General features: G+C 39.0%; 1 protein-coding gene across 2 annotated transcripts; it reads left to right on the top strand.

The window, feature by feature from the left end:
* The first annotated feature begins 9,801 nt into the window (after positions 1-9,801).
* On the top strand, positions 9,802-20,329 carry LOC115058043 (tissue factor-like). 2 transcript variants are annotated; one of them, XM_029525335.1, is made up of 7 exons: positions 9,802-9,984; positions 14,480-14,594; positions 14,693-14,785; positions 15,978-16,084; positions 17,299-17,477; positions 17,833-17,998; positions 18,633-20,329. In XM_029525335.1, the coding sequence occupies exons 1-7, from the start codon at positions 9,918-9,920 to the stop codon at positions 18,773-18,775; spliced, it is 870 nt and encodes a 289-aa protein (XP_029381195.1). In that variant the 5' UTR covers positions 9,802-9,917; the 3' UTR covers positions 18,776-20,329. The 2 variants fall into 2 exon arrangements, with proteins under 2 accessions (XP_029381195.1, XP_029381196.1); XM_029525336.1 differs by having other exon boundaries at positions 9,856-9,984; positions 14,499-14,594.
* The last annotated feature ends 314 nt before the right edge of the window (positions 20,330-20,643 follow it).

The raw sequence follows: 20,643 nt of genomic DNA, 5'->3' as shown, positions 1-20,643 counted from the left end.
ATGATATAATTATGTAATGTCTATTATTATGTAGTCTGTATTTTCCTTTTTATATCGGGACTCCAGGATGACTAGTAACTACCAAACCTAGCAAATATCGCATAGTTAGTGTCACGGTTGTGGGAGTGCTGAGGTGAGGACCCAAGTGCAGGAACAAGCCAGTAGACAGTTGCAAGCAAAATATATTTTAATGAAGAAAACTAGAAACAGAAACAAAAGATACACATACTAAATTAACATACATATAATCAGAACACGAAATACTATACTGAAGCGAATACAGAGAAACAGAGGTGAATCAGGCTAGGGAAAAAGACAAAGGATCTGACAAGGAGTAGACAGAAAACAGGACTTAAATACACACTGAACTAAACGAGACACAGGTGAAACACTTTAGGGCCGTAACAGGGGATGGCAGTGGACCAGCTGGTGGCTAGCAATCTGAACAGGTGGAGCCACGGCCTTGAAGGCTTGGTTAACTGAGCAAGGGCCTCCCAGGGCCAGATGGGTTCCCCAGAAAGGATTGCGAGCAGGAGCGGGCCCCGGGCAAGGGGGTTGGAGACCCACAAAACCAAGTCTCAGGTGTTGGGGAGGAGACCGGTCTTTTCCAGTCACCAGATTGGCAGGCTCGAAAACAGTTTGGTGGATATTGTGCTGGAGAAAATTGAGTCTTTTGTCTATGTCTATGTCTATGACATCCAAGTGTGGGACAAAATGGCTCAACCACGGCTTTTCCTTGAAGTATTCCTGTTGGTTGGTGGTGAGGGGGAGAGGAAATGAGGCCATTTACAGCCATTTCAAAGTCTGAAACCTTCCATTCAAAGAGCCGTTGCTCTGCTGGGTCCATATCTGGTCAGATCCTTCTGTCACAGTTGCGGGAGTGCTGAGGTGAGGACCCAAGTCAAAGAACATGACTGACCCTGACAGTTAGTCTTGACATTTTCAGGTCAAACATCTCTGCATGAGACAGTATCAGTAATTTTCAACGCTTTTCAGGAAACATTTCATTTGTCCTCCCATTTATGAAGACAAAAATACAATAGCCTGATCAGCCCTGGAATTATGTGGATCACTGGTGTCAGACTGCACAAGTTTCAACTACTACAAACCAGCATGACTGCTTCTCTGACTCATAGGGGACTGTGGCTGAAGTATACTGGTGTGTAGTGCCAAGGTTGGCTGAGAGTTTATCTCCAACCTGTGTGCATGTCTCCATAAGATTAAACTATCATGAGTTGTGCAAATTTATGGTCTTAGTATGATCCTCTGATCTCTGTGGCTTCATTTGTGTTTGTCCAAAATACCATGTTTTCATGAATGAGAACGATCTGCCAAAGTTATGAGATGTTGAGTTATGAGATGATATTATGTAAGATTCTTGTAGATCTTGTAGCCTGATAATCAGACTGAAACAAGGAGGTCTTCATTCAGTTGAGTCTCTGTTCACTCCCTCTAATTCTGATCTTGCGCCTGTACAACAAAACAGGACTTGGATTTAACAAGGTAAATTCAGATTAAATCCTGGGATTTCATTTATTGAAACTGGATAACTTCCTACTGGGATGTATCACAGTAGTAAGTTATACTGGACAGTTGTTGGAGACTGAGTTGTACAGTGGCGCTTGATGGGTTGGAGAAGACAGAATGTGGTGGTGGCCCTCTGTGAGGAATACAAGGTTCACAATCACTGAGAGAGTTTCAACTAGAATATTAAAACTACACTTAATGAAATCTGGACAGCAGCAGATTTAATCAGTTACTATGATCGAGATGAAAATGAGGAGGTTTTCGAGGTTCGTACCGCTGACAGATTCTAGTCTTACCCTCATTTTGGCATCACTGACTCAGTATGAGCATAATAATATAATATAATATATAATATAAGTCTGTGGATGTGGACATGAGCCAGCTCAGTAGTTAAACAGTGAACAGCAGATGTAAATGGGTTGAATTACTCTTTTTCACTTTCATTATGTTTAAAAATCAATATATAATATGTATGAGTGTTTATCAGACTGTACATAAATGATACCAAATCTGGTACTGAAAGGATTATAATAGATGCTGACTTCCGCTCACTACATTACCATTTGTATATCCAGTTAGCTAAGTATGTACTCATGAGTATCTGTTCCAGTCTGAACTCTCTTTGGGTCACTGGTACAAACCATTCCTTTGAAAGTAGCAGTTGAAAGGAAACACTTGCTTATTTTGTTTCATTTGAACTGTAATGCAGTGAAAAAGATGCATCAATTATGGTCAGTATACTTTATGTGATAAGGCAGGAAGTTAGCAGACATGATGCTAGCAGAACAGGACGCCGCTTGGAGATGTGTATGGTTCGTCATCAATCTTCAGCTCATACCCTCAAAACATGATCCAAAATGCTCTATTCCCTCTACTCTTAAGGGTATAGTAGGTGGAAATAGTATTTTAATATGGCCTTTTAATAACAAAACTAACAAACATAATAAGAATCAAAGACCCAGGCAAGAACAAAAACCAAATGCACCAACAGGTTTAAATATACGAGGCCTGCAAGTTAGACCCAGGTCGAGGCCCCTTTAAGGCAAGGAAGACACTTCGTGGGAAACCAGACACAGGAAGAAAAATTACCAAGTGAAACTCAAGGAAATGGTTTCTGAATAAAATTAGAAATTCAAAAGAATTTCAAAATTATAGAAATACAAGATGTACAAAATGCCAAACACAAACGCTGAAGTATCCTGCAAGGAAGACAATGAAACACATATTCGAGACCTCTCTATACTCTATGTACAAATTCACTCAGAGTATTGTTTTTCTTCATGGTTGTGTAAGCAGTATTTTTCTTGTTCTTGCTACCATATAAAGATTCTGGGTTTACAAACTTACACCTGCTTCATTCTGGATTAAAATCTACACACAGATGCAACACAAACAGGATTTAGCTCTAAGTGGGGCAGTTGTGCTAGACTTGTGGTAACTGTATACACTTTAGTTCAGAGACAACTCAGCTGCAGCTCTGACAACTAGGTTACAGCATCCAAATCCCACAATGCAGTCACTGGGTACCATGGAAACATGAAGTATGAATCACTGCTGAATTGTAAAGGCACTAGGGAGGGCTTATGAAACCACAACATGAACCCTTATTTCCAGGAAACTGACATTCCTCACATTGCTATCTCCTGACATAAAGACAAGCATGGAGATGATTTGTGAACAGTTCAGGGCAGGTTTTGCATCACTGGACATCTTTGGAGTTTTAAGATCTAGATCTTCTTTTTCTTAGGAAACGATGAATACAGAGCAACAGGCTAATGTGACACAAGGCTTTGAGGGGCTGGACCCCCCAATTTTTATCACAACGTAGACATCATGGGCTTGGGGGAGTGCATGCACCCTACACCCATGTTGAGATAGGGGGGTTTCTAATCTTGGCCTGGGGGTCCATTCAGTGTTCTTGGAGCAGGGGAGGAGCTTGCCATCGTGTGGTGGGCCCCTGGGTGGTGGTCTTACTGGGCCTGGGTTACCCTTGGCTACATCCACACCTGATGAGATCTTGGCCACCGTTTTGGTGGAGGAGGATGGGGGTGCTCCTTTTTTGTTTTTTATTGGGCGAGATGAATGGGGGAGTGGGAGGGGGGCTGCCATCATGCCACCATGGTAACATACTCTGTGACCATAACCTGCTCACTGGCAGGTTTTCTTTTAGAAACCCTGAGTTTCTACCTGTCTCCTCCCACACAAAGAAAGCTGTTAGATATGGATTGTCCATTCATTCTGAATCTGATTGATATTAAAGCCCAACTTATTTGGAATGCCTTACAATAATCTAATACGAGATTAGATACCCTGGCGTTTATTTAGTGATATGCATATAAAGTTTTATTTTTTTAAAAGACACAAGTGTATACTTACATTGTGTCCTGGGGGCTGACAGGCTCAGACGAGCTTATCCCCGGGATACCCTCAGCCACCAGTCGTTCCAGCTCCCCAGCCTCTGTTAGAGGTGGTGGTGGCGGCGGCCCTCAACCCGTTTTTCGGGGCTCTGCCTTCTTTCTGTTGCCTAAGCAGAGCATAAGTGCTAATCTCTTTTTTAATTAGTTGATTTTAGTGGGGTATTAAATGAGATGACGTTTAAAAAAACATTTTGTTAGGGGTTTCCATTAATACTTGAATATTTACTTTGTTCAATATTTTAAGTCAATAAAAAAATAAAATAAAATAAAAAATTCAATTAAAATCAAAGTGAGGTACAATCATAGCCCAGGAAAATATGCCTTACCTTTTTGAATGATGTTTTTATATTTCCTTTTTAATTGCTTCCAGGTATGCTTCTCCCCTGATGGATTGTACCTAAATGAAAATCTTAATCTCTTATAAATGTAAGCTTTTCTCATGCCGTTTCTCCTTCGCTGCTGCAGTGGTGTTACATTTACGGCAAAACATGCGCTCATACTCTCCATAGGCCTGCATTAAGACATCCAACTCGCTTTCTCTCTTGGTTGCTATGGTGACTCATGGTATCGGGGCTCTCTCAATGATGGCTTTTTATAGTTGTTGTGCACGTGCGCAACTCAAGGTGAACATAACATAACATTGAACCAATTCAGATCAGCTGTTCTGGAACTGGATACTGAATGTTTCCAATCTCTGAGTCTATCCCTGAACTCTGAGTTGACTTACTCTGAGTTTGTTGAATCTCCTACCTGGAACACCCCCCAGGAGAATTCATTCTGCCTGCCCCAGCTGATGAACAGGACAGGTGAAAAAGAACAAAAAAACAATACAGAGCAACATTTGTTTGGAGCTCAGTGCATTTCCTGATTGGCCCGAGTCAGTAACAGGGACATACATAGTACAATGCACTTCAAATGTGTCAGTAAATGCATCTAAAATTACCAAAATATGAATGTTTTGGATTTATTTATGGATCTTGTCTTTACATGCCTGTACTATACATAATTACTGGTTTTACTGAGATCAACGAGAAGGATTTGTGAGCTGGAAGAATTGTTTCCACAATTTCTGCTTAATGTTCCACATAAGTGGAATTTTCCATTTTCCTTGTTCATTTTGTGTGCGTGTGTGTGAGAGAGAGAGAGACAGATTGTGTCAGGAGAGGGACAAGATTTTGCTATTTCAAGGACTCTCTTGAGACTACATCCTCTGAGGGATGTGGCCCTTGAATTTGCACATAGCTCTATCTGTTTATTCAATGCACTTTCAGTTTACATATAATAACAGTTCATACATTCATTAAAAAAACATACAGTACCGGCCAAAAGTTTGGACACACCTTCTCATTCAAATTAATAGGAAAGTGTGTCCAAACTTTTGGCCTGTACTGTAGATCAATGAAAATTTGCAATAATCCCACTGATGATTTTCCCCTTTATTTCAGAAGCTGCTTACCATCAGCTTCTTTACAAATCTGATCAAAAACTTCTGCATGAAGAAAAACTTAGCTCCAAGTGTCATCACGTCATTATATCTGAGCTACAGTGTGCTGTAAAGGTTGTTGTTTCTGACCCCATGCTGTGTCTAAATAATCATCCAAAACCCCAGATTAGCTGGTTATTGGTTTGTTGGGTTGAGAACAGAACCTAAAGAATGATTTTGTTTCTCATTTTCTTGAATCTCAGTGTTCCTTTTCCAAACAATAAAGTGAGAGAAGGGACTCAGATTCTGGTTTAATCGAAAGCAGCTGTCTGGCATTCAACTTTTTTCTGTTATTTGGGGATGCTCAGTAATAGACAAAAATGCTGACATTAATTACATTTACTCTGATGTGGCAGGGTTGATGTGTGTTCCTCATGTCCAGCCTTAGACAGTTTTACAGAGGGTGAAGTAGAGTCCAGTTCCTCATCTCTGTTCCCTTTGCAATTACACTAGAAACTGCTACACAGTTAGATGTGAAGTCTTTCATTCTGTCTGTGTTGTGTATGTTTCTCTGAGTGTCTCTGTGTGAAAGGAGGCAGGGTCCACCCACAATCATAAAATGGAGTCTAATTGTTACCAGGAGATTTCCCTCAAATGACACTGAAGCAATGTTCCCACAGTTTACAAGTATTCCATATTTACTGCAGCTCTCAGTCCACATGCCTTTACCTTAAACAGAGTAAATAAAATACAGGCCTGATTCCCACAGAAACCCAGAGTACACACTGCTCTAACTGTGGTCATCCACTTTTCTTCAGGCGTACATTCCTTGGCTCTTTTCCCTCTGCCTGGTCCCTTGGGGGTAATAGATCTAGAGCAGAAAGCAGGTGGAGCCGATTTTCCATTCCTCCTATTTTCTTTCATTTATAGAATCTATAGGCACATCATCTAAACCATCAACTTGTCTTTTAGACACAATACTTACCAGGCTATTTAAAGATGTTTTTCCACCAATTAACAATTATTTTCTCTAACTGATGAATGTGACTTTATCTCTTAGTTATATATCACAGCCTTTCAAGATTACAGTTATTACACCTCTCCTCAAAAAGCCTAATCTTGATCCAGATGTTTTGGTTAATTACAGACCCATATCTAACCTCCCTTTCATTTCCAAAATTCTCAGAAAAGCATTTGTAAATCAATTATATGCACAACTGCATAGGAATGGCTTTTTGAAGAGTTTCAGTCAGTTTTTTTTTTTTTTTTGGTACATCATGGCACAGAAACAGTAAAAGTTACGAAGGACATCCTAACAGCATCAGACAATGGCTTGACCTCCATATTTATCCCGTTCAATCTTAGTTGACACCACTGAACATAATATTTGATTGTAAAGGCTGAAACATAAAAATTGGATCAAAGGATAAAAAAAAAATCATATTTCTCAGATAGATATCACTTTGCTCATGTTAACAATGACCTAATGCACTTTAGTTAATCCTGGAGTTCCACAGGTTTCTGACCTTGGATCAATCCTTTCACTCTATATATGCTTCCATTTGACAATATTATCCAGGCTCATTTGTCAGTATTTCTGACAGTGCCTTTGTCCCTCATATAAAACAAATTATGAGGACAGCTTTCTTTCACTCACACACTATTACAGATATCAAAAACATCCTGTCTCAAGAGGATGCAGAAAAACGAGTGCATGCATTTGTTACCTTCAGACTAGACGCTGCTACACAAATAATAACAGAAATTAAAAAATTATATCACATTTCTCCTGTGCTCCCAGTAAAATTCAGGATAGATTTCAAAATCCTTCTGTGAACATACAAAGCCCTCAATGACCAAGCTCCATCATAATCTCAGAGAGCTCATAGTTCCTTTTTGTCCCAGGCGGTCACTTTGCTCTCTGGATGCAGGTTAACTTGTGATTCCTAGTTTCTCCAAGAGTAAATCGGGAGGCAGACCTTTCAGCTATCAGGTTCCTCTTCAATGCGACCAACCCCCAACGTTGATTTGAGGGCCAGACTCTGTTGCAGTTGTCAAACCAGACTTAAAACATCCTTTATGACAAATTCTACAGTTAAAAAGTTAAGGTTTAATTACTGTTTTTCTTTAAGTTATGCTGCTATAGGCAAGGGTGTAGCCATCATTTCAAAATTGAGGAGTAAAGAATTAAATAACCATAACTAACCACAATGTACAGTATGGCCCCAACAGACTGGCTATAGTTTTCTACTATGGTATATATATATTATATATAGAAATTAAACATTTGAACGCGCTTGGATCTATCCTCACCTGTGAAGCCCCCCCATGGCAAAAAGACTGCTGCTGCTTTTTCTGTATGGCACCCTGAGAGCTTCCTTCTCCCTACTCGTTTTACTATTGCAATACACAAAAATATGTGCAAAGAAATGAAACATTTTGAATAGAAATTATGAAAAAAAAAAACGCTTGTGAAATAATGGTGGAAATTAATCTCAAATTGATTTGGAACTGCCTTCTCCCCATTCTGCCTAATGCAATGCGACAAAAAAACATGTACAGAAAATCTTTATTTGAAGTATAAATTAAGAGAAATAGCTACAAAGCAACGATGATAATTAATATATATTTCACTCAGAATTAGGTCTTTCTACTGCAATAATACATTTTAAATGTGTGCAATGCAATGCTGAAATTCAGAGCACTATGTAAAGTGAGGAAGAATATTCCTACTATGAGGCTAGCAAGCAAGGAAACTATCTCGGTGACAATAGAGGCAATATAAGAGAGACAATATAAAATTGTTTAGTAAGTTATCATTTAGCCGGCATTGTAAAAAAAAAAAAAAAGGGTTACGATTCAAATGACAATGTTTGGTTTGAAGAACTGGTGCTGAATGGTTTGCTGTACAGTTTCAGCTTATTTTTTTTAAGAATTAAATTAATTTCACCATCTGCTTTTGTCCAGTTCACCCTCTCCACGCTGTAGTCAGAGCCTGACACTGCCTGTCTGTGCTGATATCTCCTCCCCTTTTCGTGGTGCATTCACAGAAACTCGTAAAAAAGAACCTTTAACTTTTTAACATGAAATGAACTTTATCCAGCTCGGAATTTCAGGTCAGAAAGTGTGGGGGACAGAAGACCCAGGTATGGGAAGTATGTGTGTGTGTGTGTGTGTGTGTGCGTGGTGGGGGGGGGGGTTGCACTCAGCAGCCCCCTCTCTCCCATTCTCTGTGGCTCTCTCTCTCTTTCTCCAGCATTACGTCACTTCCTTCCTTTTCTACTTGCAAAAATCACATTTTCCTTACTACTAACCAGTGCACATTTAATGTTACCAGATTGCAATCACTGCATGTTTTCTGTATGTTTTCATTGCGTTTTCTGCAGCTTCTTCTCTCCTCCTGCTCTTGTTCTTTCTCCATCTCTCTATCGAGGCCCCTCTCCTCTCCTTCATGCTCACTACCTCTGCTTATCTCTCTTCCACACACACACATACACAACACCTTCTCTCTCAACCTAACCAGTCAAGGTAGATGACTGCCCTCCTTGAGCCTGGTTCTGCCCAAGGTGTCTGCCCCTTAGGATTTTGGTCTAGACCTGCTCTATGTGTAAAGTGCCTTGATGTAACTTTGTCATGATTTGGGGCTATCGACATAAATGTGATTTTAATTGATTTGACTACCTAGCCGAAAAATCTGAATCAAACATTGAGCTTTTTCCAGGTTGGCAGGTCTCATGACAAAAGTGCCAAGATGGATGCCCATATTAATAATATATAATACTGGGACAGGATGTAGTTCTTTATGGGCATGGATGATTACAGCACAAACAGACTGGGGGAGAGGTATAAGGATATTATGTATTTTGGAGGTGTGAGGAGTTTAAAAATAGTGTTTCACTGCACATTAGATTGAACTATAGATCCCTAATAAGAGCTCTGCACACACATCCTTGTATGTATGTGCTGACCTCTTGCTGTCTTATATCTCCATTGTACTGTGTACTGTGTGGGGTGAGCTAAAAGCCAATACAGAAGGTCTTCCTCTGAAGGCAACATGACACTGAGCTATTTGTTTTTCATTGCTACAGTGTTAAATACTTGAGGACCATATTGCTTAGGTCGTTCTGGAAAGAACCAACCATTTGGTTTGTTGTCAAGGTGGGTGTGACTGCTCTACTGACAATTTATTACTCATGTTTCTGTGAGACTACATGTCAGACCATCACAGTGACATGGTCAAAGTTTTACGAGGGTGTGGTGTATCAATTTGTGGAAAATCAAATGTTTCATCAGAAAGAGTTCAAACTGAGTAATTTCTGCAGAATCCCCCATCAGCCGGCAGCATGTGGGAGGGTCAGCCGGCAGAACCCTGAATAGTGCCCCCTGCTCCCCCCTGCTTCAGCCCGCACACACTGTTCTGTTGAAGAGAAACCACCTCAATCTGAGCAGTACAGAGGCGTACATGCACCACAGAGAACTCTTTTGCTCCACAACAGTACCAAAGTTTGAAGAAAACCAAGGAGTGCCTAAGGATTTTAGTTTTTACTGACATGAAGTTCGTAAAGGCTCAGCTTTTTCTGGCATTCTGTCTGTATACTGGTATCATCACTGCAGCAGGTAAAAACAAAAAGGGAGCATATGAGAGACTGTTAGCAAAAAGAGAGAGAGGGACTGAGGCAGAAAAACAGGCAGAGAGAGAGACAGAAAGACAAATAGAGGAAGAGTGTGTGTATAATCTTGTACAATACTATTTAAGATGTCAATTTAAAATTTTAATCATATTTTTTTAAAGAGATTGCTTGTAGTCCTTGTTACCTTGTTTTAACATTAGTGATTCATTTTCAAGTTTCAATTTTATGTTATTTATAGTACTTTGACAGACATACTGGTCCCTCTGTCTGCTGTCAATGTATGTCCACACAAAGAAACATCATGTATAAGAGAAAATGTTTAATGAAGTGGATTTCAAGAGTAAACAGGATTGGGGCCTCTGAAATCCATGAAAGCGCAATGCTCTCCCCCACTGTTTTACACAAAGGGGAGCATAGCTAACAGATTATAGCAGAGGGCTTTAGGGGTTTGGTGCTTCTAACGGAGAAGCAGCGTTTAGAATTACCAAGAAACAGGAGATTGTGATATTTTTAGTTCACTTTATCGAAAGCTAATGAAAAGAAACACAAATATATGACATTAATGGGACAGAAATTGTAATGAGCATGGAGGATGACATTGTTGGTATTGTATGGACTTTATGTGGGAATTTATATTTGATTGATTGAAGCAAACAGTGAAGTTGAAAAGTCTGCAGGTAAAGGCAAGGACAGGCAAGCAAATGAAGAAGAACCTGGAGTTGTGACCACACAACCTTAGAATCACGAATCACCAGAACCAAACCAAATGTGTATCTGTGTGGACTAACTGGAGGGAGCCCATGGGCTTGTAGATGGGAACCTGAGGCTGAAGCTACCATTATCATTCGTGTTACTGTGTGTGTAAAGTAGTTATATAAGCTTTGTATAACCTATAAGGTGTATGCAGAATAATGCGATATGTTAATACCACTGTAGAGGAAACTAGATGATATCTGCAATTAGGTGTGGGGAAAAAAATCTAGTATCTTTCATTATATCATTCAGCTGCTTTTTCGTTCAGAGCTTTTCAAAGTTGCCAGAGACTGGGGACATGAATTAATCTGTGCTCAGTGTATCTTCATTTCTGATGCAGCAGCGTTTACATTGGTAGCTCTACTAATGACAAGAGATCATCTTTTCAAATACATTGTATATCAGGACTTACTGATGTCAGTTTCCTGTTAGTCTCACTGTGACTCATTGTTCGTGGCAATATAAACATTGTGAGATGATTTTACCCAAGGCATGTTTCGAAAAACAGATGGGTGACAGTGTCACTTTTGTATAGATGAGCGAAATGAGCAAGAGAAATAAGGTGAGCAGAATGTGTGGTTTTACAGCACACAACACAGGAGTTTCGTATTTAAATAACTAAGATTATCTATCTGCTCCTGAACAGGTTTTATTTGGATATTTATGGATGACATGTAATGCTACATGTATAAAATATTTTGAAGGATATGTATGAAACATACAATATATAACATGTCAAATATGAAACATCAGTTACACATGTATTCAGACATTTATGACACAGGTCATAACGCATTTGTCCCTTTGAATTGGTCAGTGATTATTAGGTTGACTTCAATATTCTACATCGGGGGTTGAACTAGGAGCTACACCCGTAGAAGTCTTAATCCATGAACACAAGCTTTAAGACATCTGCCCTTATTATTTCTTTTTGTATTCTTCTCTCAAACCCAACCAAAATGAATAAATTATTCATCTAAATATCTGCAATTGAAAAGTACTCATTCATTCATATTCTATCACCGTTTCTGGGTCGCAGTGTTGGAACCATTCCAGATCACATTGGGCGAGGGTGGGGTACACCCTGGACAGGTTGCCAGCCCATCTCAGGGCCAACAAAGAGACAGACTTTTCACATGTGAAACTAAACTTGGGGTAGCATGATTAGTAAATGGGGATAAGCACTGCCTCTGAGCAAGAAGGTCCTGGATTCTATTGGGCCTTTCTGTGTGGTGTATGCATGTTCTGTGCCAGCATGGGTTCCCTCCTGGTACATTGGCTTCCTCCCAAAGTTCAAAAGCCCATAGGGCTTAAAATCTGAATGATCGGGAAAGCTTCCTCAATTGCTGCTGACCCCAGTCACCCCTTGTCCAGTTAGTTCAGTCTTCTTCCCACAGGACGTAGAAACACCATGCGACGATGCAGGACAAACAGGTTTAAAAAATCATTTGTCCCATCTGCTATTTCCATCCTCAACAACAGTCATGATTTTAACGAACATTGACTTTATATGTGTATATGTGTTTAATGTGTGTTTTGGTGTATGCTTGTATACTTGTTTAACCCTTAACTCCTTAGGGGGGAAAACTGAAACTGAAACTGTGTCTGTCCACAGATTTTCATCTCTGAATCTGTCAGAGCTAGCTCCTATAGTCTCATCACCTAAACCCTCAACCTGTCTTTTAGATCAAGTACCAACTAGCTTCTTTAAAGAGATTTTATACTTAATTAAGCCATTCATTCTAGATCTGATTAATTTGACCTTATATTTGGGCTATGACTCTCAAGACCACAAGGTTATAAAACCTCAACTTAAAAAACCGACAATATTGACCATAATATTTTATTTCAGACACTGGAACATGAAATTGGCATTAAAGGAACTGCACTAAGGTGGTCCAAATCCTATTTATCAGATAGACATCAGTTTGTTCATGTTAACAATAGCTCCTCCTCAGACACTAAAGCCAATTATGGAGTCCCACAGGGTTCGGTACTTGGACCAGTCTTCTTCACTCTTTATCTGCTTCCTCGAGGCAATATTATCAGGAAACACAGCATGAATTGTCACTGCTAAGCAGGCAACATTCAGCTGTATTTATCAATGAAGTGAAATGAAGTTACTCAGATAGTCAGACTGCAGACATGTCTTGAAGACATAAAATTCTGGATGGCCCATAATTTTTTACTTTTAAATTCTCACAAAACTGAAGTTATTGTACTCGGCCCGAAGCACCTCAGACAAACCCAACCTAATCATCTAATCAGTCTGGACGGCATTAGCTTGGCTTCCAGCTCCACTGTAAGAAACCTTGTAGTAACTTTTGATCAGGACATGTCCTTTGTCCCTCACATAAAACAAGTCAGTAGGGCAGCTTTCTTCCACTTGAGAAACATTAGGAAAATCAGAAACATCCTCTCTCAAGAGGATGCAGAAAAATTAGTCCATGCATTCGTAACGTCCAGGCTGGACTACTGAAACCCATTACTATCTGGATGTCCAAACAAATCTCTGTAAGGCATTCAGTTGATTCAGAATGTTGCTGCACAAATACTAACTTTTAGCTGATCTGTATTGGCTGCAAGTAAAATTCAAAATTGAATATAACCGTCCTTTTATCTTTAATTTGACCCCAAGCATATCTTCCTCCAGAAAATGATTTTTCTATCAGGTACTTTTTTTATTCTTTGACTACATAAGGAGCACCATGATAATGGCATTTACGAGCAAATTTCATGTAGCACCACCAGGCCAAACTTATGAAGTAGAAACAATGTAAATGAAATGAAATGAATGAATGAAAATTTCATGAGCACCAGAAAAGAATGAACCCTATTGGTTTTGGTGACCCCATGACCTTTCATTTGCTTATTTCTATTGCTTTTATTTACTTTTTTGCGGCCAGTCACCATAAAGTCTCACTCACCCCTCCTCTTTTCTTATTTGGATTTGGGACTGACAGCGGCAGAGTTTTATTTGAATATTTTTATTTAATTTTGCTATGCTGCTATTGGCCTAGACTGCAGGGGGAAGGACTGAGCACCTCTCTCCCTCTCTCTCTCTCTCTATCTCTGTCTCTCAACCCAACCGGTTGAGTCAACCCCACCGTCCTGAGCCTGGTTCTGTCCAAGGTTTTTGCCTCTTAAAGGAAGTTTTTCCTTGCCACTGTCGCTGAGTGTGTCATCGGGGGATCTGCTGGTTCTCTTTAAATAATTTTATAAAGAGTTTGGTCTAGGCCTGCTCTATATGCAAAATGCCTTAATGTAACTTTGTTATGATTTGGTGCTATACAGATAAATCTGATTTGATTTGATTTGATTTAGTAAAATGTTACGATCTATTGTGTCAAATGCAGCACTGACATGTAAGAGGAGACGTATTTGTGATTTGGCGCTATATAAATCAGTCTTGTGTGATTTGATTTGATTTGATGAATGCAAATGGTTGTTTGTCTCAATATGTCAGCCTTAGCAACATATCTAGTGACCTGTCCAGGGCAAAGGCCAGCCCGCACCTGGAACGCTAGCTGGGATTGGCTCCAGCAACCCCTCACATCCCCAACAAATGAGGACTATAAATAATGAGATGAGATGAAATAAACTGAACTCATACATGACACACTCAGCAATTACGTCATTTGGCTGAACAAAAGGATTTACAAAAGGATTAGGGAAAAGAAGAGGATGATGCCGAGTTGAGACTTGCGTTGTTTTTCATTTAATCACAGATGATGAATTTGTGTCCAGAGCAGAGAATGTCCGCTGGGTATCTCTGGACTTCAAAACCATTCTGACCTGGATGAGTAAAGCTTCCAACAACACATACACTGTGCAGTTTTCTCAGTAAGTATACACACACAAACATTTTTTATACAGTAAAGTACAGGTACAGAATTACAGGAGAAATTATATAGATTTAATCTTTGTCATATGATTCTTAGGGTGGATGAAAGTCACTGGCACGATACTCAAGACTGCACCCAAGTGTCAGAAACAGAATGTGACCTAAGCAATCTCCTTATTCCATTCAACAGGTAGGAACAGCATCATGTTTGAGTGATGTGTACTTTAACATCTAACATCAAGCTACTCAGTTACTATAATACTATAGTTTAACATCAGGTTAACTGTCAGTGCAGTTCAAGTGTATGGATTATTGTAAATAATTATTTTAAATTGAAACAACAACAAAAAAATCTGGGCAGAACATTAATCAGTGACCCTAAATTGCCTGTAGGAGTGAGTGTGAGTGTAAATTGTTCCAAATATGTTTTCCTTCACCACTCTTCTTCAGCAAACCAATTACACGACCATCTGGATGAGAACGGTTTGCTTGAAGAATTTCAGTCAGGATTTGGAGCCCATCACAGCACAGAAACAGCGCTGGTTAAAGTCTTCAATGATCTTCTAATGGCTTCAGACAATGGATCAGCCTCCATACTTCCCTTACATCTCAGTGCTGCATTCGACACAATAGATCATAACATTTTACAAAATCAAATCAAATCAAATCAGATTTATTTGTATAGCACCAAATCATAACAAAGTTAGATCAAGGCACTTTACATATAGAGCAGGTCAAGACTTCCTTGAAGAGGCAAAAAGCTTGGGCAGAGCAGGGCTCAGGGGGGGCAGCCATCAGCCTCGACTGGTTGGAATGAGAGAGGGAGAGACAGAGAGGCACGGGGCTAGTGTAGGGTGAGAATGAGAGCAGGAGAAGGGGACTTTCAAAACAGGTCTAGGCAGGAACATGATGTTGCAGGAAGTTCATAGAGATGATGCTTTAGTATGGAATTCATGAGGATATAGGGAGCAGCAGGTGTTGCAGGAACATGGGATGGCGATTAGCCATCTCCTGCAGGATGAGGATACGGAGAGGCAATTGAGGAACTGGGAGAGACAGAGACTTTGGTATAACATGGTTAGTGAATGCAGTATACATGCTTAGAGGTGTTAGAAATAGGGATTACTGAGAAGCATGGTTATTGTCAGCACATGCAAGGGGTTGGCCTTATACAAATAAGGATTTGGGCTTATACGAATAAATCTGATTTGATTTGATTTGATTTGATTTGATTCTGCTCCACCCTACATGCTAGCCATACCCCTCTACCCAATATAGTTTCTCTGTGTCAACTGATTTGGCTCCAGCTCCCTCAGAAATCTCAGACTGAATCCATATAATTGTGTGTGTATAAACTATACCCATGTCTTCCGGTTGGACAGGACCTACCAAGCTGATATCCAGACAGAACCTGAGACCATGAGCAACAATGCTGACCCACATGACTTTCCTCATATTTACTCCCCTAAATTCAACCCTTACAGGGAGAGTAAGTATCTCTCAATCACACACATATACAGACCATGGATAGACACAGGACACACAGTAGACACACAGGAAAATAGTTTCCAGCAGATGGCTATGACATTGAGTGCTGCCTTTAATGTTGGCGAATTCTCCAAGTGGATAAAGTAAACAAAAAAGGAAAAAAAAAAAAAAGAAAAAAAAAGAGAGCCAGTTCTTTTGGCACTGCTCACTGAAAAGAGCCGGCTCTTTCGGCTCTCAAGTGGCTCCTCACATTTTTTGTTGCTTGAATTTATTTATGACCATAAATAATGTAAGATTATATGTAAATTTAATTACTAAACGTACAAACAATACATATGTTGTACTCTGAAAGAGACTGGACTCCTTCTTCTGTTTGGCAACTTTATTCTCCCCGGTGCTGCTTATTATTATTTTTTTAAGTTTTCTCTGGTGCAGCTGGAGCAAACATGACAACAATACACAACGCTCAGTAGGCTTTTTTCTGCACCACTGCCACAAACCTGCGCGCAGACTAATGACGTAGAATGCTGCTCAAAACTGTCTCTTTTATCACAATGAAATAAGGTAGAATATTAAGTAACCCTAACCCTAACCCTAACCCATTATTCATATAGCTTATTTTACTCAACATGGACCAGAGTGCTACAAAAAATAAATACATATAAATAAGTACAAAAACAAAGACCCTTCTCACTTACACAAAAGGTCCAATCTCTGATGGTATACTTATTTATTCATCAACTTTTAACTATTTAATGTGAAACAATAATAAATACCAAAAGACCAAAATAAAGAGCCATTAAAGCCGTATCGTTCACAACCGATACATCACTACAAAACAAGAATTCCCCCTACTTCATAAACGTGAACAAAATTTCAAAGACATACATGGCAGGAACGATAATAATTATTCCTGAATTATTTGACTATGCAAAACAATGTTTTTTTATGGTTATCAAAGGAGTATTTATCACCAGTGTATTATATACAAGGTTGGTTCAAAAATTGTTGAAAGTTCAGTTGCATTTTCTCCATCGCGCTGTGGTCTTCTCTCAAGTTCTAATGAATTTTTCTTAATATCTTCTCTTAAAACATAATGTTTCCCATCAAGGTCAAGGAGACGTAACTGACTGGGTGATCATACTATGATTTAATCGACTATAACAGTGTCTCAACTGAACACCTAGACATGGTTTCTGATGCGCTTCTCCTCAGGTAACATCAGTGCTGTCACATTTACTGTTGAGACTGTAGATAAGAATACAGTGAGAGTGAACATCACAGACCCTCTGACCAGCATTCATCAGAATGGGAGGCAGCTCAGCATCAGGGACATTCTCAACAAGGATCTCATGTACAAGATCAGCTTCTACAAGTCTGGAAATACAGGCAAGGTAGGTATACAAAGGTATATCCAGTGTTTCTTGTATTCATGTTCATGTTTCAGCTATTATGTCTATGAAGAGAGAATTATTTATTTCTCTGTTGCATTGTTTAAAAATATCACTTTACATCTGTAATTATTCAGAAGTCATGTGTGCATTAGGCAGGTATGATGCGATACACCTCAATCTTTCCCTTAAAATACAAAGTAGATGAGATCAGACCTGAGTGATTGTGTGTCTGTTTGAGTGTGAGCTGACTTTTGATGGACAGAGAAATCTAGGAGGTTGTTCCATTTTCTACCAAATACTGGCTGACTTGATAATTGCAGTACAGTAAGTTAATATGTTGTTCTGTCTCTAAAAGAGAGACATTATCTCTGACTCCAGTGTCGCTGAAGTGAAGAACTTGGATGAAGGATATAGTTACTGCTTCATGGTTGCAGCATACATCCCCTCCAGACCCAAGTCTACCCAACAGGGAGCCTGGAGCACACAGTGTTGTACAAAGAAGGACGAGACTTTCCTGCCAGGTGCATACACTGACTACACTACACCACACTACACTAAGCTATGCAACACAACACTACACTACAACAAGCTACGCTACACAGAATTACGCTTTTGTGCAATGCACTCCATTGCATTACTCTGCATAAAACAGCAATGCATATGACTTCATTGAAATATACTTCCCTGCTCTGCGCTACACTGCACTGCTCTTCACCCGTCTACACTGAACAGCAGTATATGCTTATCCCTCCTGTTCGACAAGAGTTAAAACTGAAGTTTTTTGTTTTCATCAAAATAGTTTTTTTGTTGATGAAAACAAAGTTTCTTTCCACCCTTAACAATAACCTACGAAATAAAATAATACATTTTGTTGTTATAATTTTTAACACAGATTCATTTGTAGTAAATGTTGCATTTTCAAACATTTACACCCTAACATGAGTACCTTAATTACAGCAAAACAAAACAAACAAGAAAAACATGCACGGGTAAATAATATTGTGCAATAATTTAAAAACACAAAAGGTTTTGTGCATGCTACGTGTGTGTGTGTGCGTTTGTATTGGCGTGTGCATGAGGACGGAAACATTAAAGAGGTTAATTGATTTTATCACAAAAAGAGCCTAATCTACCTCTGGCTCCTTGTCTCCACAGAACTGAGTCTTGGAGCATGGGTTGGTGTGGTCTTCATTCTGGTCACTGTCCTTATCATCATAATTACAGTGACAGTCCTCTGCTGCAGATGCTGCCAACGACGAAAAATACTCCATACAACTCAGTCATCAGTAGCTATTTAATGAGAGAATATATCTTCATGTGTGTTTGTGTATATGCTTATTTTCCTGACACAAGGAGCTGGCCTCCCTTTGATTCTCTGTCTTCATTTGTTCATATGTTGAGATTTCAGATTGTTACTGATTGTGGCTGGGTGAGGAGCCAGTTGATACAGTACTACCCATTTGTCTCAATCACGCTGTAGTTTTACTTGAGAAAAGGGCAGTATCAAATCCATTGATTGAAGATCTTCAGTCTCCTCATCTCCTCTGCAGATCCATATTATACTTACTCTGTTACCTAATTCTGATGATTTTTTCTGTGATTTGTGATTTTTATCACTAAACCAACTTTAGTTGATCAAAAGTATGAAAAGCAATGAAACTCATCAGCTCTTCAGGTTATATTGTTTACTTAATTTAATTAGTGGGTATATGAACACATTAGATGAGCAGAAGTCAGAGTGAACTTCAATAGACAGAGCAGATGTCAGGATGGATCTGCTTCTTTTTATTTCCAACACATTACATCACATTTAGACAGTAATACGAGCAACATTACGCACACATATATATCACATTTTACATTGTTTTAAATACCATTTCAATCAACCATGGCTTTTTAAGGTACATGTGCATAATAGAAAACATACTTAATTTTTTTTTTAATTCTAGAGCTTTACTTTCTGTCTTGTTTAATGTTTCTATCTTGCCTCAGACAATAAAGGAAAGAAATTAAGACATACAAAAATAAATAAAAAAAATATTGTTGGAATAAACTGTTTAGTTAACTTAATCTGTGTAAATGCTAAGATTGCTTTCTAACTTGGAATTTTTACAGTGAATCAGATGGTTGTCCTGCTAAATATGTCTGTGTACAGTGAGAAGCCAGTCAAAAAACAGGAGTTTGACTTCAGTAAGAGGTGGAACCACTGCAAAACAGACCGACCTGTTTGGTCAGAGAGATTCAGGAAGACACTATTTCTCTGGCATCACACAAAGATTTGACAGCACTAAGCATATGACGTGAGCTGCACAACAGCATGAACTTATTGTGTCAAATCATCAAGGTATAGCAACATGTAAAGGACAGAAAAATGTCTCCTGCTGATCACAGTGACTGCATTAGAGTCATATTTTACTCTTTACGGGCTTTCACACCTCAGGGACATTACCATACAAAGTACTATGCTTGTACTGAACAGAAACACCATGCTCCAGATTGATTTGGAGCTTGTCAATCAGTGACTAAGTCAGTCAGTCTGTGACTCACTCATTCTGTGAGAGTGATTCTGTTACTCAGTTCGTGGCTGGAGTAACAGTGTTTCTCCACAGGGTATAATGAATTTTTATTGTATGTACTGTAGCCATGGTTTATGAATATTATTCCTGTTCCTTTGACAGTTGAAGTTCTAACAACTTCTGAGACTTCTTTAACACTGATATTGATCTCCTGTTGAAAAGGCTTTTTACTGCTTTATTACGCAGCTGATGTTTTTATGATATTAGTTTTTTGTAATTGGGTTTTAATATAGTTTAATTTACCACAAAGTGTATCTGATTATTTTATCTACTAATAATTTTAAATGGACTCAAATGGGAATGTAGTATATCAACACACATTATCTCATTAGACACACACATAGTTAATTCTCCAAATCATCTATAGTTATAACCCTAATTCAGACCTGTACATTTATTGTATTGTATTAGTGAAAAACTGAATATAGTGCGCAATAAACAACATGAAAAACACCAAGAGTCAGTGAAGAAGACCGCGCAAAAAACTGGCTTGCCCTTATATAGTTTTGTAAAGCATGTAGATTCATTCATGTTTCTTGTTTCCTGATAAATGAATTGCTCTAAGTAATATAAGAAGCCAGCTATGTATC

The sequence above is a fragment of the Echeneis naucrates genome, chromosome 17 (genome assembly GCF_900963305.1).
Source record: "Echeneis naucrates chromosome 17, fEcheNa1.1, whole genome shotgun sequence".
NCBI lineage: Eukaryota > Metazoa > Chordata > Actinopteri > Carangiformes > Echeneidae > Echeneis > Echeneis naucrates.
The sequence above is the reverse complement of the archived record's forward strand: the minus strand, read 5'-3'. Positions and strand labels throughout refer to the sequence as shown.